Source organism: Marmota flaviventris (genome assembly GCF_047511675.1).
Source record: "Marmota flaviventris isolate mMarFla1 chromosome 5 unlocalized genomic scaffold, mMarFla1.hap1 SUPER_5_unloc_1, whole genome shotgun sequence".
NCBI lineage: Eukaryota > Metazoa > Chordata > Mammalia > Rodentia > Sciuridae > Marmota > Marmota flaviventris.
Window position 1 is genome coordinate 579800 of NW_027287679.1, and position 22927 is coordinate 602726.

At 45.6% G+C, this 22927-nt stretch overlaps 1 protein-coding gene and 1 pseudogene across 1 annotated transcript; both read left to right on the forward strand.

Moving 5' to 3' along the window:
- The first annotated feature begins 295 nt into the window (after positions 1 to 295).
- On the forward strand, positions 296 to 1258 carry LOC139703603 (olfactory receptor 2T29-like). The gene has a single exon (XM_071607092.1). It carries the CDS (start codon positions 296 to 298, stop codon positions 1256 to 1258), a length of 963 nt encoding a protein of 320 aa, XP_071463193.1.
- A 7812-nt stretch (positions 1259 to 9070) lies between these two features.
- LOC139703606 (olfactory receptor 2T29-like) lies at positions 9071 to 10015 on the forward strand (annotated as a pseudogene).
- Positions 10016 to 22927: the final 12912 nt, after the last annotated feature.

The following is a 22927-nucleotide window of genomic DNA, read 5'->3' on the forward strand; positions in this document are numbered from 1 at the left end:
CTGAAAATATGCACTTGTCATTAACAAACTGCTTTGTTCAGGAAGCTCATGAACTTGAACTGTTGCAACCTCACTACAAGTTACCAACTCACTTCACCCACAGGTGAGTTTTTAGATACTTTTTAAAAAATATTGTTTATTACAGGTCATCTGAATTCCTAGGATCTACAGGCTCTGGAATATCCTCTGGTTGCCACAATCAGGCTGGTACACAGGTGTGTGGCAGCTAAGAATTCACTTCAGCCCTCTGTACAACATTAACCCAAAGCTTTCTTGGTAGCCAAAGTGGAGCCTCATGGACATCACCACCTGGATGACCAACCACACGGGGTGGGCATATTTCATCCTGGTGGGACTCTTCAGGCAATCTCAACACCCAGCTCTGCTTTGTATGGTCATTTTTCTGGTTTTCCTGATGGCCTTGTCTGGAAATGCTGTCCTGATCATCCTGATACACTCCAGTGCCAAACTCCACACCCCCATGTACTTCTTCATCAGCCAGCTGTCCCTCATGGACATGATGTCCATCTCCATCACTGTGCCCAAGATGCTCCTGGACCAGGTGCTGGGTTTGAGTACCATTTCTGTCCCTGAATGTGGGATACAGATGTTCCTCTACTTGACACTAGTAGGTTCTGAGTTTTTCCTTCTGGCAGCCATGGCCTATGACCGCTACATGGCCATCTGCCATCCACTTCGCTATCCAGTCCTCATTAACCATAGAGTGTGTCTCCTCCTGGCATCTGGCTGCTGGTTCCTGGGATCAGTGGATGGCTTCATGCTGACTCCTGTCACCTTGACCTACCCATTCTGCAGATCCCTGGAGATCCAGCACTTCTTCTGTGAAGTCCCTGCTGTGATGAAGCTCTCCTGCTCAGACACCTCGCTCTATGAGACACTCATGTACCTGTGCTGTGTCCTCATGCTTCTCATCCCTGTGACAGTCATTTCAGGCTCCTATTCCTGCATCCTCCTCACCATCCACAGGATGAACTCAGCAGAGGGCAGGAGGAAGGCCCTGGCCACCTGCTCCTCACACATGATGGTGGTCACACTCTTCTATGGTGCTGCCGTCTACACCTACATGCTCCCCAGCTCCTACCACACTCCTCAGAAGGACATGGTGATGTCTGTGTTTTACACCATTCTTACCCCTGTGCTGAACCCCTTAATCTACAGTTTCAGGAACAAGGATGTCACAGGGGCTCTGAGGAAAATGTTGAGTGTGGGACCTGTCTTTCAGGAAACAGTAAAGTAGGGGATTTGGGTTCCATGGTTTCTCCTTCTCTCCACGTCAGATGATGAAGATCTCCTGGTGCCCTCCCCTGGGCTCCTACTCCACAGTGCTGCACCCTTATGCTCCTCTCAGGGGTGAGCCTCCTTGTCCGCTGCTTGTGCATTCAGGGTCCTCATGCAGCTCCCCTGAATCCACCTTATATACCTAAGTTGACAAGGATTTTTCCCTCACTAGGGGAAAAATCATATTATTAGGAAACAGATTGTGGATATTTAGAGGATGTGGTCATGAGTGTTCATCTGATGAGGTGCAAACAGGAAAAAACCTTGTGAAGCAAAAGGAGTTACAGGGTTCCTCATAGGTGTGAAGAAGTTAAGGGTACATGGGAATTGGTAGAAGTAATCTTTATCCTGCTAATTCTCTGAAGTGCTGTATAAATAAATAGTTATAAAACCATCTAAGAGTTCAATAACCAAGGATTCATTCTGTTTAGCTATAGTCCACTGATTCTTATCAAATATAGAGAGGTATGAATGAAGAGAAAAACTTGTATATATGTAGGTATACAGTGTAAAGTTATAGCATTTGATATGCTGAATGTGATTACTGGAATGAGTGAACTAACACATTCATTACCTCACGTCTTTACTATCAGATTTGCTCTCTTTTTTCTTTGCACTGAGCACAGTTAAAATATGCTCTCATGAAAAATTTCACACATAACACATGGTACTCTTAACCAAAGTCCTTGTGCTATGTTTCATAATTCCAGATGTATTTGCATTGTAACTGAAAACTTGTTCTCCCTGTCAACATGTCCCTACCACCCCAGCCCTTGGCGACCACCACCTACTCTCTGCATCTGTCCCTCCTACTTAGATTCCACGTAGACCTGAGGCCATGCACCGCTGGTCTTTCTGTGTCTGCCTTCATTTACTTGGCCTGGAGTTCTCCAGCCATGGGATCTCAGTGGCAGTATCTCCTTCTGAGGACTGAGTGGCACCCATTCTATATGTCTATATGCCTGTAGATATAGACAGCTACATGCCACGTCTTCCTCATCTATCCACCTCTGCCAGACAAGAAGTTGGCTTCCATGTCTTGCCTCCTCTGGGCACCAGCACAATAAACATGGAGAACAGGTTCTTGAGGAGCTTATTTCACTACCTTTGGATACAGACCCAGAAATGGGATCACCAAGTCCCTTAGCAGTCCCATTTTTAGTAGATGTCGAAGGCTCAGGCAGCTGTCAGTTATAGCTGCCAGAATATACGATTCCTCCGCAGGGTGCAAGCGTTCTGTGTTCTCCACATGTTCTGCAATGCCTGACTTCGTGGTTTTGTCAATAACCACCCTGACGTGTGTGAACTGGTATTTCAAGCTGGTTTTAATCGCCTCTTCCTGATGATCCATGATGCTCAGCAGCTTTCCATAAACTTTTGGCCACTTGTCTGTTCAATTCAGAAAAATGCCTATTTTTTAATTGAATTATTTGATTTTTGCTGTCATGTTGCTTGAGTTGCTCTTGTAGTGTGGTTTTTAACCCCTCATGTGGTATACAGATGGCCAATATTGTTCTGTTGGGTAGGCTGCCTGTGCATCTGGTTGATATCTTTCTTTGCTGTGCAGAAGCTTTCTAGCATCTTGTATTTATTCATTTTAATTTTTGCATGTTGTAGATTGTGTTTTCTGGTGTTGTCCAGAATATCATTGTCAAGACCATGTGAAGGACTGTTTCCCTTTGTTATTTATTTAGAGATTAAAATTTCATGTTTTACACCTAAGCCTTATTCTACCTGATTTAAATTGTGTTTGTGCAGTAAGAAGGACTTACTTATGTTCTCCCGAGGAAGATGTCCAGCTTCTGCTGAGCCATTCACTGAACAGACTCTTCTATGCCACTCCTCATCCATGGGACCCTCATCAACGACTGATAGCCTACCATGAGTGGGTGTGTTTGGGGGCTCTTCATTCCATTGATACACACTTCTGTACTTAGGACAGTGCTGTGGTTTCATTATTGTAGTAAAAATCACTTGAAATAGAGCATTCTGGAGGCTCCAGTCTGTTCTTCTCATCAAGGCTGCTTTGGCTATTTGGAGAATTCAGGGCATCCCTATAGTTTTTAGGACACTACTTTTTATTTCTGTAAACAATGCCATTTACTGTAGTTATGAACCCATGAAATTACATTACATATCCCTTAGCCTATTGCCTGTATTTGCTATTAGATTGGCGGGCAGAGTCTTCTTTTCACTAAGTAAACCAAATCTAGTGGCTGGAATACTCTGTATTGGAATAAATACCTATAAGTTATTGACCAAATTTTTTTGAATGAATGAGTTATAAAAAAGCATATTTAACTTTGGAAGTTCATAGCTATGTGAAAGGGGCCATGCCAACAGTCCCTAGCATAGTGCAAGCCAAATAAATTATTGCTGTCTCAGCAGTTAACTATACAAAAGCAAAAACCAAAACAAACAAACAAACAAACAAAAAACTCAACTTCATTCAATAGAAATTTGAAAGGGGATATTTTAGACGATCCCAAAATGTGCAAAGATTTTCCCAACAGAAATACATAGAAAGGACTCATTAAATTTGTCAAAATAAACACAATACTTTAGAAAATTCTGATGAAAATAACCACTGAAATTAAATGTTGTAGTCCATACTACTCAGTTACTGTTTTGAATATATAAAGCATTGTATATCACTGTATATTTATGAAGAAAAGATTTCACTATAAAAAAATGTGCAAAGAACATAGTCATTCCATAAAGTGGTAGTTATATGGAAAAACATGAAAAATCATATAGATATATTAGTAAGCGAGAAATGCAAGTCAAATATGACTCTAACAAATTTTCTAAGGTGGAAAAATACCATACTCCAGGCTGGTGTAGAAATACCATATTCCAGCTGGATGTTGAAGCATGATTTCGTGGTTAACAGAGAGCAACTTATTGCTATATATCAAAATGTTTGGATGACTATTCCCTGGAGGGAATTACTTTACAAAATAAACTGTGCAACTGGTTGATGTCTTTAAGAGAGTGATTTCTGCATAAGCATTTTTATTTCAGCTCAGTTTATAATCGATGGATTTGAGCATGGAAAAACTGCACCTTTAGGAAACGAGTACATTCCTGTTTAAATCACCTGATACATAGTAACCACATTAAATCAGTTTGATAAAAGAAAACATCCCAAATTTCAAGCTGAAGAGACTTCATGCATGGATTTGGCTACAAAGTGGCCATGACCTAAGTGAGGCTGGTGGAGCAGAAGGGAGCCTGTCAGCTAAGGACCCCATTCCTCCCTCTGCATCTGCTGTGTGCTCTCTACTGAGTGTGGAGACTATATGCCGAGCCACAGGCAGGACGCCATAGCGACCCTGGTGCCCACATCCTGCAGTGCTGCTGGAACACAAAATGCCTTCTGGAAGCTGGAGCCTGGAGCCAAGAGGGTCCCTGTTGTGCCCAGGTGCTTCAGCTGCCATGGACCATCTCCAGCAGGGAGAAAAGTCCCAGCTTCTTAGTTTCTCCCACACTTGAAAGGACTCCAGGGCTGAATCCCACAGTGTTACAGGAAACCAGGGGGCAAGGAGGCAGGATAAGCCATCTACAGGCTGAAGCCCTGCAGGTCACAGGTAGGTACAGCTCAGGAGGCAGCCTGACCAACAGTGTGTGTGTGTGTGTGTGTGTGTGTGTGTGTGTGTGTGTGGACCCAGGCTGTCACAAGACCTCCATGGCAGGGTAAATGATAAGCATTGTTTCAGACATAGATTAAAAAAAAAAGTTGAGAAGAATTTCACTGCAAATTTTGAAAAGGAACTATTAAAAAATAGATGTTGAAGGATCTTGCTTCTATCTTCCTCTATTTCACTGTAGCTGCTACAACAGGTGTACACTGAACAGATGTTTGAAACACTTGTAATTTGTAGGCAGGATAGGATTTATTTCATTTTACTGCATACCTAGTTATTGAACTCAGGGCTTCATGCATGCTCAGCAGGAGACATAATCCCTGAGCTACACCTCCACTCTTAACATTTAAAGCATGATTTTTATCTGGGTAAATATATTACAGTAAACATTTAAATTTTCAATGAAACAGTTTGTGCTTTGAGACTTCTCAATAATTTGCATGTCAGTAGTTGAAATAAAAACAAATACTTTAAAATTAAATTCTAAATCACAATGACCTAGATGGCCAATGAATGACAGGAAACAAGGAGCACAAGCACGGACGTAAGAGAGTGAGGTGGACCTGTGAGGAGGACTCCTTCCAGGCTTCCAGGACACTGAGGAGGTGATGCTTTTCTTACACAACACACACACACACACACACACACACACACACACACACACACACGGTGTGGTTGATAAACCAATCCAGACTAACTCCTCCTACATGTCACTGGTCAGGTGTTGTAGACAGTGTGAGAGTGGAGAGGACTGTTAACATTGGTGAAGCCTGGAGTTGAACAAAGAGGGAGACAGGACAGGATGAGGATGACCCAGAGCTGTGCCCCAGAGAGCTCTGCTGCTTCCTTAGCTCTAACTGCAGTGTCCTCTGGGCCCCAGAGGATGTGTGAACAAACATATCTCATCCAGTCCCTTGTGAGCATCCTAATCCAGGAGTGACGCCACCCTCCTCTTCCTGGTGACTTAGCCAGGCCACACTCCCTGGCCATCTGGGTGAGGCACAGCCTCCTCTGAGGTGAGTTCAGCCAGGCAGGTGGCCTTGGTGCTCAGGGCCATGGCTGTGCTGGGCTTGCTGACCTGCTGTTCAGGTGGTCTGTTAGGTCCTCACGGCATTTCCTCATCTTCTCTATCACCTATTTTTCTGACAAATAGAAATGTGTTCTCATCTTCAAATTTTCATATAGAATTTATTTGCTGCCACATCTTAAGAAATATGTTTTTATTTTGGACTATTTATGGACATAGGAGTATATATTCCTTCTTATGCTTCAGATGGTGGTAGGAAGATGCATTAGTTGTCCCAAGACTGCAACTTTGCAGAGGGAGAAGGGCTGTCCTTGCTTCACATGGGGGTCACTCCTGAGGTCACAGCAATGTTGGAAGCAAGTGTCCTGAGCATGTTCATTTTTCCCTGATGACACACACAGTGGGTGGACCAGACCCGAGCTGTCCATGGCAGAGGGAGGACACTGCGTTCCAAGGACACTAAGGCAGTGTGGTGCTCTGCTGCACCCTGGGGTGGGACATGGCCCTCCCTCGGATCACTTGTGTGATGATAGGCAGAGACCCTGAGACCCTGGATTGTCAGTCTGTACTAGGAAGAAATAAGAAGAGTAGGACCTCAGAGGCTCTGGGGAAGGCAGAGCATGGTCAGCAATTCCTGGGTGATGCTGGCTAATAAGGTGGCTGTGTGTTTGTCTGCTAAAATTGTCACCAATTCCCCAAGTTAAACATGTGCTAGGCTTTTCCCATGAAATGTACGCAGGTGCCTAGAGAAGAGTAAGAGAGCAGGTGGGACAGGCCCAGGATGTGGAGCAGACTGTCCCTGGTCCTGTGTGTTCTTGGGGTTCTGGGCTCTGGAACAGTGGCAGAGCCTCTCCCTCACTGCCCCCTCTCTCCTCTGTCCTCTCAGAAAATTCTGCCCCTGTCTTCACTGCAGCTGTTTGTGTCCATTCCTTGCTCCACTTTGTCCACAGAGGTTGACGGGACAGAAGGTGTGACTTCAGTTCATGGGAAAGATCTCAAATTCTCCAAAGAGCTCAGCCTTCATCTGCCAACAGGTTAGGATTTCATGGACAGGAAGTCTATCTGTCTATCATGTCTCTCTCCTCTGTCTATCATCCACCTACTACCCCCTACCCACCTACCATCTCTGTCCCTGGGCCTGCACCTCTCCTGCTGTCCACCTCTGCAGTGGGTCTCAGTCATGCTGGACCCTAGGGTCTACAGCATCAGAAGCTGTGTCCACTGCTTTAGTGCCTCCCAGCAGGGGCTGTCAAAAGTGGACTATCACATCTGATTTAGGAAATACTACAAGGGAGAAAATGTGCTTCAACTTTCCTTTCTTAAAAAAAAAAACACCTTTTTATTCTGGCTACTGCTAGTCTTTCTAGAGAGAAGAGACATCAGACCCTCAGGCTGAGAGAGAATCAAATTTAACAGTTATGCTTTCAGAGGAAGAAGATTGGAAAGGTTTAATCTCTTTAATAGAAAACGTGGAAGAAGCCACTATTGATTTCCTTAAGAAAGCTGGGGCACATTTTATGTTCATTGCCCTTTTTACTTATTTTGTCACTATATAAAAATCCTGCCTCAAATATTATGGATGCTGTTTTTCCTGTAGAGACTGAAAATGACCTCTAGAAGTGCAGACAATGTTAACAAGCCCTTGACCTGTGTTCAGCTTCTACACAGAGGTGGCTGAGCATCAAGACAAAGGAGGCAACAGTGAGCTGCCCCTGAGACCTCTCCGTGTGGTTCTGTTAACTCTCTGTCTCTCAGTGTCCGTGAAAACTGATTGTGGCTGTCAATAAAGCAGATGGTATTGGCAAAACAACCAAAGCCTTTCTGATGAATAGCAGTGATGCCCGAATGCTTGTTCTGCACCTGAGATTGAGTGCAAATGGCAGAGCTTGAAGATGGACCAGGATGAGCCCTGGCTGAGCTGAATTTTCATAAGAGCTTTTCCAGGAAGCTGTGCTTAGTGAGGGTCATACCAATAACTATCTCAGACTGTTGTTCATATTTACATTTATTTACATATATATTTAAAGCTTCTTTATTTTATATAAAATAAATAACACAACATAAAAATTGTCAAATCCAAATACTTTCCTTTAAAGTTGATTGTAAGCTTTACTTGCATGTCTTTTCTCATGTAATCCTGAAAACCAAGTATTGGAGATATATATAGGTACCCAAATTGGAGAAATGAAGTATGGAATCTCACAGTACAATAGCAGTGACAGCCAGGTCTAGGACAGGTTCTGAAGGGTGAGTAGTGCAGTTGTCAATCAACAGCATGCCTGTTTCTTCATTTGTGAAAGTCAGAATTCAGGAAAATTTCATTTCTTTTCCTCACTTCATCCTCACCACACCTGGTGTCAGGTGTCATTCTAATCATCTCTCAGGCAGAGTGGACAAAGAAGGGGAGGTCAGGGATAGCAAGAGTCAAGGTTGGAAACCAGTCATGACCTTGGATCTTTATGGGTGGGTGCCCCTCAGGTCTCAAAAGGTTTGGTCCTGTGTGAAGACTGCAGTGTGCTGGAGAGAATAGCAGAGTCATTCCAGATTCACAGAACCTCCCACATGTCCTTGTCCTATAGACTTGGGGGTTCAAATGTTAAATGTGCATTCCACAAATTATGTCTCAGCAACTTTTTAAACATTTCAAATATACCATATAGATCTGAGAGTCTTTGGATGCCAGCTAAAACCAGATTGTTAAACCAGAAATATTAACACTTATTTCACACTTGAATAACTTAAACTCAGGAATTAGTGATTCCCCTTGTTTGCAAATGTCCCTTACTTTTTTGAGCAATGATTCTGAAAATATGCACTTGTCATTAACAAACTACTTTCTTCAGGAAGCTCATGAACTTGAACTGTTGCAACCTCACTACAAGTTACCAAGTCACTTCACACACAGGTGAGCTTCTAGATACTTTTTAAAAAGTATTGTTTACTACAGGTCATCTGAACTCCTAGGATCTACAGGCTCTGGAATATCCTCTGGTTGGCACAATCTGACTGGTGCACAGGTGTGTGGCAGCTAAGAATTCACTTCAGCCCTCTGTACAACACTAACTAAAGCTTTCTTGGTGGACAAGGTGGAACCTCATGGACCTGAATGACCAACAACACAGGGTGGGCAGATTTCATCTTGGTGGGACTCTTCAGTCAATCCCAACACCCAACTCTGCTTTGTGTGGTCATTTTTCTGGTTTTCCTGATGGCCTTGTCTGGAAATGCTGTCCTGATCATCCTGATACACTCCAGTGCCAAACTCCACACCCCCATGTACTTTTTCATCAGCCAGCTGTCCCTCATGGACATGATGTACATCTCCATCACTGTGCCCAAGATGCTCCTGGACCAGGTGCTAGGTGTGAGTACCATTTCTGTCCCTGAATGTGGGATACAGATGTTCCTTTACTTGACACTTGGTGGTTCAGAATATTTCCTTCTGGCAGCCATGGCCTATGACCGCTACATGGCCATCTGCCATCCGCTCCATTATCCTATGCTCATGAACCACAGGGTGTGTCTTCTTCTGGCGTCTGGCTGCTGGTTCCTGGGATCAGTGGATGGCTTCATGCTGACTCCTGTCACCATGACCTTCCCATTCTGCAGATCCCGGGAGATCCAGCACTTCTTCTGTGAAGTTCCTGCTGTGATGAAGCTCTCCTGCTCAGACACCTAGCTCTATGAGACACTCATGTACCTGTGCTGTGTCCTCATGCTCCTCATCCCTGTGACAGTCATTTCAGGCTCCTATTTCTGCATCCTCCTCACCATCCACAGGATGAACTCAGCAGAGGGCAGGAGGAAGGCCCTGGCCACCTGCTCCTCACACATGATGGTGGTCACACTCTTCTATGGTGCTGCCGTCTACACCTACATGCTCCCCAGCTCCTACCACACTCCTCAGAAGGACATGGTGGTTTCTGTGTTTTACACCATACTCACCCCTGTGCTGAACCCCTTAATCTACAGTTTCAGGAACCAGGATGTCACTGGGGCTCTGAGGAAAATGTTGAGTGTTGAGTCTTTCAGGAAACAGTAAAGTAGGGGATTTGGGTTCCATGGTTTCTTCTTCTCTCCCCGTCAGATGATGAAGATCTCCTGGTGCCATCTCCTGGGCTCCTACTCCACAACGCTGCACCCCTATGCTCCTCTCAGGGGTGAGCCTCCTCTGTCCACTGCTTGTGCATTCAGGGTCCTCATGCAGCTCCCCTGAATCCACCTTATATACCTAAGTTGACAAGGACTTTCTCCTTCTAAGGGAAAATATTCACATCATTACAAAATACATAGTGGATATTTAAAGGAAATGGTCATGAGGTGTTCTGGTATAGTGGACAGAGAGGATATAAAAAAAACAGGTGCAGGGTTTATCAGAGGTTAGTCTACGTTCATTGGAATTAGTTGTATTATTGTTTTTCATGCTAATTATCTGCAAAGTTGAAATGATGTATGAATAAAGAGGTAAATAACAGGCTCTTTCTTTTTATAAAAAAGAAAATTTCTACTTTTTGCTTGGGTGCAGTGTGACATAGTATCTAGGAGACCATGCTCTTATCATTGTGTCTAATCTTTATTTAGACAGTGCAGCTGTTTCTCCACATTCCTTGGGGAATGTTCTCAAGGTCCAATCATGAAGGCATCCAGTGGATGATGCTGTCTGAGATCATTAGGATCGAGTTGTGTGATGAAGAATCAAGACCACATGGATGACCACGGGGGGAATGCCAGTCCTGGGTGGAAGGAGTGTTTGGGGTAGGCTCCCTACCTGAAATGCATCTGAGGTGGCCCTTAAAACATGGAGCTTATTAAGGGATGTGGTTTGGATGTGAGTTGTCCTCAGAGCTCCTGTGCCAATGCAGGGGTATTCAGGAGGGAAATGACTGGGCTATGGGTGGTGTACCTCTGCAGTCCATCTTACTGTGAATGGACTGACTGGGAGTTAAGTGTAGGCAGGTGGGTTTTGGTTGGAGGAGATGGGTCCCTGCAGGTGAGCTCTGAAGGGTGCATCTTCCCTTTGGTTTAAATAACAGACATTTATAGCAGAGAGAGTACATCCTCCTGGCCACAATCCTGGCACTTACCCTCAGGACAGCTGACCTAGGCAGGAGGATTCCTGGGGAGTTGAGGAAAAGGGTTTAACCTGCAACCTTGGGAGACCTAGGGTGCACACTGGCTTTCGGCAAGGAGAGCTTCCCTGGGTTTTAAATGCACCTGCACCGGGTGCCTCCCTACCAAAGGGCAGGTTGTTCATCTCCCTGGGAGAGTGACACACCCCTGCTCCAGGCAGTCTAGCGTTGTCTTCTCCAGGTCCCTTCTAGTGGCACCCCTGAAGACAACTACCTGCTGTTGTATATTTTTGCTTCCTTTTGGATTCCCTGAAGCCTGTTTACGGAAGTTGGTTTTCCATATCCGTGATTTTGTGCTGGGTTTCAGGAGTGCGCCTGTTGAGTCAGAATGGCTACCGCATTTTGTGCATTTTGGGATTCCGCTCGCTGGAAGTGGAAGTCAGCAAAACCTGTCCCGAGTTGGGGTCCACGCTGGAGCCCCAAGGTTGAGGCCTGGTCCCTGCTGTGCTGCTCATCTGCCCTCGATTGCTGTCTGCCATTAACATGATCACAGTGTTAGGGCCAGCACAGATGCCCCTTTGAGAAATTGGTATGAAAGGAACATGGAGCCGAGGTCTCTGGACACATTGGGCTTTTGAGTTGCTGTTATTCCTCCATAGTGTTGAGAACGTTTGGGGCATCAGAGGTTAGCAGGGCAACCTGGTCACTCCCTTGAGGTCAGGTCCACTGTCCTGCAGTCAGACCTGTGCTGCAAAGGGAACTTAGGCCTTTGCATGGGCTGCTCCAGGCACTTGGCTCCCAGTTCTCACAGGACAGCCTGGGGCCAGAGCTGAGGGAGGACCCCTGTGGACGCTGCTCAGCACGCTGGGCTTTGGGTCCTCAATGGGGTCTTTCTGGCTGACACTTGGAATCTCTGAAATTTTGTGGCTGGGTACTGGCCACAGCACAGAGGGACAGCCTAGCTGCTGTCCAGAAGTTGTTCAGCCATGGCCTTGGCAGCCTCCCTGAGGGGATATTAAGCCTCCTCTCACAAGAAGAAGCCCTGGGCCAGCCAGGTCTTTGAGCCTTGCATTTATTTATCTACAGTGTTACTGATCCTTCATGTTTATGAGTAACTGCAGAGGGTCAACAAATTCCTGGAGTTGGAGAGGAAAATATATAGCAGTATTAAAATTCCCTTGAAAAAAAATTTCATAAATTCTCATGATTTTTCTCTTAGGTAATGAACATATGCACCTCTTTGATATGTTCAGAGATAGTGTGGGGTGACCTGTCAGTTTTTACTAGATCGTAGTATGTCTTTCTCCATTTCAGTGACAGGGTTGCAGAAAAGGCATATCTGTGTCAAATGTGTTTGCCACCAATAATAAAAATGTGTTTTAGCAACAGGAATAACATGACAGCTGCTGTCATGCAGTTATGTCATGAGGAGCTGTGGATCCGACCTAGGGATGGCAATAGAGATGGCCTTCTCTGCTCCTCAGGTTTCCTTCAGGAAGAGATGATATCATACTGCTAACCAACAAGTCCAGGGTTACTTCTGAATGAGGAAAAGTTGTGCAAGGACAGCATATTGGGATGCAGCCACTCTGGGTAAAGTTTGTATAAAAAGACAAAGATGTAAAGAAAGACCAAGAATTGTGACATTGCGTTCCCTGAACCAGAAAGAACCAATGGAGTTGGTGTCATGAGCAAACTGTGCCCTTAACAAACACATTTGGTGGTCTCCACAGTGTCAGAATTTACTGAATAACTATGAATTCACAGGCTACCCCACTTTTGGCAGTAGTAGGTCACTGGATATTCGTGGGTCACCTGGTAGTCACAAGCTGGGCAATTGTGAGTTGTTTCATTCCAGTCTTAATTACTAATGTCTGGAACACTCAAGTCACTCATCACACTTCACACAATGTCAGAAAGGATAAGAGAGGGTTAAGGTGGCCACAGGGGTCCAGGAGGCTGAGCTGAGAGCAAAGGCAGAGGGCAGATACAGATGCAAAGAGTCACCACAGGTGGTCAGGTAAGATTAGGAACTAGCCAAGAACTTGTTCAGGCACAGAGCTGTGAAGCCCAGAGCTTATTCTAGGCCAGGGTTCAGAGGGCAGAGGTTCCACAGGGCCCACTGGAGATGTCAGCTTGGAGTGGGTTGTATGTGGTCACACAGGCAGGAGAAACCAAGCTGTGCTGAAGCAGAGATCCAGAGGTCTGTCTCTGTGGCAAATGTCCTGGGCAAGGCTCCTGAGGAGCAACCAGGTGACCGGTCAGTGTGCTTCCCTGTCCAGTCTTGGGATGCTCCTCCTTTTACAAGCCTCAAGTGAGGGGCTGCTTCATTTGGTGGTCTGGTATTTTTGATAAGCTCGTGGCCTGGGTTTCCTGGTAGGAGTCTGACACGCCCATGCACCCCTTGCTTATGATGAATTCACAAGTGGTGCACGGGTGGTCATTCTTATTAGCATGGTTTCTTTACCAGTTTGGGCCTCATGGCTGTGCCAGGCAGGTGGTGACTGCTTACTTGTACAAATAAGGTGTGGAGTCATTCTTAAACTAAAAATAGAATTGCTCATGGCAAACTGCTTTGCAAAATGAAGTAACCCAGGTTTAGGCCTGAAAAGTTTAATTTCCCCCAACTTTTTTGTTGTTGTTGTTGGGGGTGAGCTAGGGATTGAAGCCAGGGGTACTTAACCACTAAGCCACACCCCCAACCCTTTTCTACATTTTATTTAGAGATAGAGTCTCACTAAGTTGCCTAGGGCCTCACTAAGTTTCTGAGACTGTCTTTGAGCTCATGATCCTCAGCCTCCTGAGCCACTGTGATTACAGGCATGTGCCACCACATCCAGTGATTTCACAAATTTTACATAATAGAAAATAATTTCCTTCTAATTGGCTTTAGAATGTATGGTTTTCCAAGGAGAGATTATAGATATTAAGTGGGAAAAGCTGGTGTTATTAACTCCCTGGTCATACCAGCCACAAAAAACACTGGGGGGAAAGGAACAGGCATATTCAGTCAGTCTGATGAAGCAACTTTTCTCCCAAATTGACTGTACTTCCTAAAATTGATCTGAAAACACAGAGGAGTTTTCACTTAAGTGCAACAAAACAGATAGCACTGAGCCAGACGTTGGGATGCCTGGCATCAACAAATCATGTGACCTGGACGTTCTCACTCATCTCTTCAAGTCCAGTGCTTTCCTTCTGTCATATGGACCCCAAAGATGGGACACAGCTCCTGGGCCACCAGGAAAGGTCATCTGGACAGGTCTCCAGACACCAAATGGGGTGATACACTATGTCTAGAAAGCCCCGATTCTGGATACAGAGGGAGCTGTCCCTCACCCCAGCCACCCCTCCAGACTTCTCCAACAAACAGCACCCCCCAGACTGATGCCTGTCTTCACTGGCCCAACTCTCATCCTCCTGAGCACTGGTCTACACCTTCTGACCTCATGGATTCCGTGCTGGCTCCTGGACGAGATGCTGCCATTCCAATTTCCCTCACTCTGGGCAGTGGCAACACTAGTTGCTTGGGCCTTTCAAGCCCAGGACGTTCGTCTGTCTGTAGCTTTTCTGCTGGTCACTGGTAGATGGTCATCTGTCTATAGCCTTTCTGCTGGTCACTGGCATGTTCTTTTCAGTGCAATTCATTTTCAAGAAGGTTCCTCTTTCATACTCCTAAGGACTACTTTGATCCAAAGAAAACAGGACCCTCATCCTGTCCCTAAGTGTCCCTGGTAGAACTTCTTGTCCCAGGAACAAGGTCTTGTATCAAGTTCTGCAAACTCAAGCCAGGAGTGCTAGGTAGGTAGAACATGCTGGGTGGGAGCAGAAAGGTCACTAGCTCTAGAGATGTCAAGAAGTCACCCTAGTGTACCTGCCTTGAGGCCAGGCTCAGTGGGCATGAGCTTCACTCTTAAGTCTCTCCTAATATGAAAGTTCTTCTCCAGCCTGGGAGGGAACACAATTAACAGCTGGGAAAGCCAGTACTAGCTGGGACATGAGGATGCTTCAGTGACATCAGGGACACACCTCAGCACATATCTCCCAGGACCACAGCATCGCATTCACCACAGCACACACCTCAGCACACACCTCTCAAACCACATCACAGCACATACTACAATAAACACCTCCCAGGACCACACCACTGCACACACCACAGCACACACCTCCCAAACCACATCACTGCACACACCTCAGCAAACACCACCCAGGACCATACCACTGCACACACCTCAGCACACACCTCAACACACACCTCCCAAACCACACCACTGCACACACACCACAGCACATACCTCCCAAACCATACCACAGCACCCAGCACACACCTCCTAGGACCACACCACAGCATGCACTACAGCACAAACCTCCCAAAACCACACAGCACACTTGCCAGCCTGTGTCCCCTTGGAGACAAGCCAGGGGACCTTAGCTCCTTCCTCTTTTTCTGTTGTCACAAGCTGCCAGCTGGATTGGCCTGGACCCAGACTGGAGGTAACAGGTCTCAGCCACCCTTCTCACTGGGGACAGGTAGGACGGGGTAGGAAGGGCTGTCGATGGGAGCTTGTCTAGGAGACCAGACAGATGTACTCCCAGGGCAGGACAGACACAGTTCTAATGGGAAGTCCCAGCAGCTGGTGCTCAGCTCAGATGTGACTTGCAGAACTTGGAGGCGTGGCCAGTGCTCTGGGGAGATTAGATCAGCCCACCCCAGAGGCCAGGCAATGAGAGTCTCCACCAGAGGTCTGCAGACCCACTCAGCATGGGGTGACCAAACCTGCTGAGGTGTCACACTCCCCTCCCCCAAACATGGCCTCCCTGTTCCTGAGTGCAGTAGCACTTTATAGACCCTCTTCGGCTGGTTGTGTGGGCCACCAGACTATTCAGGTCATTTGCTCATTTTTCCATTGAAAAATTTATGTTGTTAATTTTTGTGAGCTCTTTGAGTATTCTGGATATTAATCCTCTATCATATAAATATATGACATTTTGTCCAATAAGGTTCTAGCTTCATTTTAACGATTGCTTCTTTTTTTGTGGTGCTGGGAATTGAGCTGAGGGCCTTACGCATGCGAGGCAAGCACTCTACCAACTGAGCTATATCCCCAGCCTCCCAGCCCCTAATAACTATTTCTTTTTCTGTGCAGAGCTTTTTAATGTGAACAGAATACCCTATTTAAATTCCTCATTGTTCTTTCCGAGCAGCTGGGGCTGAGGGCAGGCTATCAGTGCCCACACCAATATCTCGAAGTGACCTCTGGGGTTCCATCTGCTTTCCCGCCAATGTCAGGATTTCAGGCTGCTTCATGACTCTTCTGAAAGAGACTCCCTTGATCAGAAACACCACCATAGTTAAGAGTGATGTCTGAATACCAGAATTCAAAGTGGGACAGTCTGTGACATCCACTGGAAGGCACCAAGCACCTGGCAGGTTCTGTGGACTGATGCTCATTCACTGGCTGTCAATCTTCAGGTGCCCTGTTTTATTATCATACCTGAGCTGAGGGGAGGCAGCAGGTGGATTCCCCTCCTCAGCACAGCAGTGACCACCTCTGGCCTCCGTGTGATCATGCTACCGAGGTCACTGAGGGCACTGCAAACAAGTCTACCTTGATCCACAGGCACAATTCACTGAAAGTTGAAGTGCTTTGTTAAGCACTGTTCTTAGCACACAGTGTCAAAATAATTCTACCTCCCTACAGCAAAGATTATCAAGCTTTCCCTAGAAGCCTGGCAGACAGTAAGTAATGTAGGCTTTGATACATGGCATCTGCTGCATGCACTCAGCTCAGCCCTGGGAGATGAAGACGGCTGGAGAAGGAGGCAGCAGTGTGAGTGAGCAGTCAGCAGGCCCTGAGCTGCCCGCAGTCCTGGGAGGCTGCAGAGGGGGGAGAGTGGGGAGCACAGGCCCCAATGAGCCTCGCTAAAGAGCTTTGGCAGGCCAGGCACAGACTTGATGCCCCACAGGAAGCCTGGCACAGCAGCTATGTGGGCCGAGCACATCTGCTGTCTGCCTGACACCCCAGGAGCCCCTCCAGGGCTGCTGCTGTCCTTGCAGGAATGTGGCTTCCCAGGATGGGTTCTGTGGCAGGAGAAACACCTCAGGGGTGGGGAGGCGTGCCAGCAGATCCTTCTGCTCCTTGGATGGACTAGTCTTCAGCAACAGAGGGATGTCCCCCAGCTGAATGTGGGGGCCCTGGATGTGTCACCTAGATCTCATGACCCTCTGCTTGAAGGTCCTGAGGGGGTGAACTTCTCTAAAGGACCCTTATAAATCCCAGGCTGCTGGTCTCAGCACTCCAATTCACCAGCTGCTCCTGGGGGTCCCTATTATGCTATCCTGCCCTCTGGAATTCCTTGGCCAGGTCAGGAACCTTGGGGCCAAGACCCCCTTGGAGTCTCGGTGCTACTTGCTGGAAGGCATGTGCCTCCCCCAACTGTTCCTCTCTCCGGTCCTCTCACCTCAAGCTGTCTGAGCTAAAAGGAGACACCCTTCCTCTCAGGGGCTCAACATTTTTTCCTCTAGGAGGAAAGGGAGGAGGATAGGAGCCTGGGGCAGGCGGAGGCATCTCAGGACTGTCAGCTGGAGGGGCCTAGAGAGGGTCATTGGGAAAGCCCCTGGATACTTGAAAGTGAGGCATGGAACTGAAGTGAGCGGCGGGTTGACCAGTGGGGGTGGAAGCAACAGTGCTTTGTGGACTGGGGATTCCCTGCCACCTCCCTTTCGCTGTCCTGCCATCAGATCTCCAGCACAGAAAACCTAACAGCTCAACTGCTGAGGATACAAACTCACTTAGTTTGAACAAACACCGTCTCTCTTCTGCCCATGGCGCTGGCCCCTCAGGCCTGGTAGGTGGCCTTCCTGTGGCTGAGCCATCACCTCCTGGCTGTCACATTAGCCTTTGTCATCCCTAGAGAGGTGTTCAGCTGAGGAAATAGGCTGTGAGGAAGAAGGGAGAAGGCCCAGAGACTGAGAGCACGGAGTGTGTCCTTTCCTTTTCATTTCCTCCCCAGATGAACTTGGTATCCCTGGTCACCAACCACAGAACTTGGCATGCTCAGACTGAGTGCTTCCAAAATAAGTAGGCTGCAGCTGCCACAGCCAGGCCTACAGGGACTCTGAGGACTGGGCTTGGACAGAGCATGGGGTGGGGCTGCCAGCATACCAGCACAGGGGCAAGGGACGTGGTCAGGCCTGGAGCTGCTGGAGGACACCTGCCCCAGGCCCAGGAGCATGCCTCTGGCTCCTGTGCTTTGTTCAGCGGCCCTGAGTCAAGACTGAGGAGGCCTCTTCTGGTGCCTCAAGCAAACCATGGGCCAGCGAAGAGCTGTGTGCATCACCATGCCTGAAGACGGGGGACTTGACATACTTGTGGGCATGCATATCTACAAGGACAACAGTACTGCTACCCAAAGAAGTGGTCTGAGAGTTTCAGTGCCCTCAGAATAATCTGGAAGGCTCTGTGAACAGATCAGTGATCTCCCCGCCCTCAGTGTCTGATACACTCAGTATGTGGGGAAATTATTGCAGGAAAATTATTTTTAACAAGAAGGTTAAAATAAAATACCGGGAATAGCAATTTGGAACTACTAATAAACCTATGGACACAACTCTAGTTTGAAAAAATGTATTGAGTCTAGAAACAAAGATCTACAGTAAAATAGAAATGCAAATCCAGTTCACCCAGATCCTTTCCCTGGGACATGATAACTAAAAGCCTTACAGTTCGACAGCATAGAAATGGAGCCAGGTTTTGGTGTCCTTGTGTTGGCAGTTCAAGAGATGGTAAGTGGTGGGGAAGCATCTTTTTAAGAGACAACCTCTTCAGTGCTGAGACCTCCCCTGCCTTATCTTACTCTCAGAAGTATCTCTGAAATTGATATTGAACAAATTCTATCTACTCTCCATGTGAGAAATAAAAACCCATATTCTCCAAGCTCTCACAGCAAGGTTGGGTAAAGGTCTGAGACAGGGACTAGAGACAATCTCCCCAGTTGCTAGTAAGCCAGGGCTGGAGGTGGCATCTTGAGAGAGGTCCTGCAGCTCCATGATGGCACCTCCCCTGGACCATGGGGCTTACGAGAGGCACAAGTACCCCTGGCTTATCTTCCAAGATTTGGAGAAAGATATGCTGTTTTTTTACATTTAAATGCACATTGATGGACTTTCAAGTTAATATGGCAATCATTTCAAAGACAATGTAGGACTCTGAAGGCAATTTCAGGGGGTAGTGGTCCTCTTGCTGAGATCTTCAGCAGGAGTACATCAAAACCCAGAACATGACTATCATTTATTTTGTCTAATATGGCTTTAAAATTCTTGAGACAAGTGCAGAAACATGAGGATATGATGGATACAGGCTGTGGCTTGAGTCTGTTTCCCCTCTAAAGTTTTTAGAGACATAAAACCCAATGCTACAGTGTGAAGAAGTGTGGCATTCAGGTGACCAGGTTATGAGGACTCTGGGTGGGATGAGTGACTTGTCATCTAGGACATTTTTGCCCTCTGTCCCCTGTTAAAGGAAGACACACCCAGCAGGCCCTTAGAGCAGAGAAGTACCCTTCACCATACACTCAATCTACTGGCTTCTTGACCTTTGACTTCCTGGCATCATCTATGAGAGATCAGTTCTTGTTGTTTGTGAATTTCTCGTCTTGGAAAGCTTTTATACTACCACAAGAGGGATAAGACAACACTGAAGGCAAAAATCAGAAAATAGAAGCTATCTTGAAGGTTTCCACTATGCTTTAATTATCAGGCAAGGATGTGAAAGGAGCTATTGTATACACATTCATGGGTGCAAAGAAAAATAGTCTCACAATGAATTTTATATGTGGACTATCTTCAGAGAAGTGAGAATTATAAAATAAATGAAAGAGATAATAAAATGATAAAGTTCAATTTTGAGCTTATCAGAAAGTTAAAAATAGAAGAAAAATCTCTAAGACAGAGTAAAAGAAATTTTCCAGAAGGAAGAAAATTAGTGAAGAGCTTGAAGAATGCACTTCAGATGCCTGTGGACTACTTGATTCCCAGAAGCAGAAGGGAGAGAAAAAATAATGTGGAGAAAAGAAAATAAAAGCAAATAAATGAGAGCATGCAAAAATGGTAGAAAGCTTACATTTCTGCTCCCAGCAGTGCCAACATTCCCAAAGAAAACAATCAGAAACAGACAGGTACATCATAGTCAGACTAGAAAATCTAGTGACAGATGTCATGTAAGTTGTGTAAAGAAAAAAAATAACATGAATGGTGGGGTGTCTTCAAAACGAGGCACACAGTTAAAAATGTGGTTACACTTTCCAGGGGCAGAGAGAAAGCTAATGTCAATACAGGAATCTCTCTTCTACTGTGATCATTCAAACATGAAGCAAAATTCATGATGAGATAGCAATTAGCAATGGAAAAGGTATAAATGAAAAATAAAATTTCAAGTACTAAATGATAGTATTGATTTGGAGCAAATAGAACTGAGAATGCAAAATGGAATAGTAACAACTTTGCAAAACAGTTTACTAGTATTTTATGGAATTCAACACACTGAGGAATCACATGCCTAAGTATTCACCAAAGCAAAATAAGACCCACGCACAAAGACTAGTACTACATATCATACGTGGAAACTATGGAAGTTCAGCTGGAATGTGGAAGGTGATAAGTAGAGGCTGGGGAGCTTGTGGGAGGAGGACAGGTAGAGCACAGCATGTTCAGTGAGTGCAAGCTGAGTGCACGTGTGGAGACAGCACCCAGAATCACACAAATGTGAGCAATTGACACATTACCAAAATACAATAAGATTCCTACAAGTAAATACATGATAAAAATATACTGAAATCTATATATGTACACATATAAAATATGGAACTTTATTTGTTTACCTGTATTTATATCTTTCAGCCTGAGGTGTTTCCTCATGTTAAGTAAAAGAGAAAACCTTAATTGGTAGCAGGTGGTGAGGGGCACCTGAGGGCCAGGCCCAGGTCCTGGAAGACCTGGCTGTCTCCAAAGAACCAACCCAAGTGCTAGGCCCCACTGAGGTACCACCATGGTGCTCACAGCTGAAGAGCACTCCAAAGCAAACAGCTGAAAGAGCAAACCCTCTGTGGATGTGCAGAAGAGTCCTTAGGACCCCTAAAGAAAAACCAGTTGAAGACAGAGTGGGCAAAAGACACCCAGCAGCATCACAGAGCAGAAGCAACATTTCCCTGCAGAAGGGTAACTGGAACAGAGGGACTCCTCTCAGGAGTTGGAGCACGGTGCTCAGAGGCTGTCCCACAAGACACTGTGGAGGCCAAGGTTTCATGGGAAAAAGAGTACTGCTCCCAGGGAGAGAGCAGGTCTCCTGAGCCCTTGATAATGAATAAGAGTCTAAACATTTTAATAAACAGAATTGACCTGTGGAAGATAAAGGAACATAAAGTAGATGACTCCTCACCTGCAGATAAGGGAATGTTGCTGCGAACCAGATACCAAATAAAGCTGGAGGAGAAGAGCCAGGACCAGACGTTACTATATCAGCAGAAAAGACAAAAATAAAGAAACAGGAAAAGAAGCCCAAGAAAAGCTCCGAGGAGGTTGGAGCTGCAGAACCAGGTGATGGAGACGAGAAACCTGAGTCCAGGGCAAAGTCAGGAACAGAGAACATGCTTGAGATCTGGAAGACAGAATCCCAGCCTCCCACAGCAGAGGAGGAAGTGAGGGAGAGAAGTGTAGCAGTCCCCACAAGGAACCAGGAAGAGAAAGGAGCAACTGCAAATTCAGACTTCAGGTGTCTGAGGTCCAGGAAGTCGGGCCTGCAGCCTAGAATGGAGAGTGAATCTGAGGGTCACTCGAGGTGCCAAGAGATGTGCGGGAAACCTAAAGAAGGATAAGGACACAGTGGGCACCAAGAGAATAAGAAGCAGAAGTCACCGGTAAAGGGAAGACATTTAGCAAAGAAATTTAAGAGGGAATAAAATATAATAAAGTTAGTTTAGTGATAAATTTTTAGTCTGATTTTTGATACCTGTATAAAAGTGAATTCTGTAAATAATGTTATGGGTATGTTTAAGGGAAGAAAGACTTTTCAGGCTCTGGTTTATCTTTAGAACAAGGGGCATTGCTGGCCAGTTCCTGAGTGGTAACAATTTATGTCTGGGGTAGGTGGGCAAAGCATGTTTCCTCCATATTGCAGAATAAAGCCCTGCTTCCTAGAAAAATAAATAAATAAATCTGTGAATATGCTGAAAATCAAATGGAATGCAAACAATAGAAAATTAAGACAATTGTATTACAAACATGATATTACCCCAAGGATAATGTTGGGAATGAAAAGTCCTTAGGTAAGTAATATTGGACCAGCATCTTGAGTACGCTCAGACTCAAGAACAGCGTGCAAACACTGTACCTAGTTGCTAAAGAAATTCTCCTATATGTTGGTAAACAGATTATAGATAATTATGTCTATTTTTTCACAATAGTAGAAAAAAGTTACAGGAAAACAGAGAACACGGGAATAAGCCACATTGTCTGGATTTTATTGTGAACATCTGTGTGTTTTCATGTATCGTCCAGAATTAAAGACAAACAGAAAAAGAAAGAAAGAAAGGGAAGAGTTATGCCCGGGTTTGCATTCACACATGCACTTCCTGCATACCCATCTGCAACAACAGACAAATTAGCTATGCCATGAAATCAGTGTGTGTGCCATGAATGAACAAAGGAGAAATGGTGTGAATGCACAGTAGAGTGTTATTCAACCAAAAAATTATGTATTCCTGTCCTTTGTAAAAAAAAAAATAATAGAACTTGAGGATACTATGGTAAGTGAAATAAGCCAGTCACAGAAAAACAAATAGTGCATATTTGTCTCAAATCTGGAAGTTAAGGAAAGTCAACCTGG

Coding starts and splice junctions, on each gene's coding strand:
- LOC139703603 (XM_071607092.1), top strand. CDS start 296: ATGGACATCACCACCTGGATGACCAACCACACGGGGTGGGCATATTTC.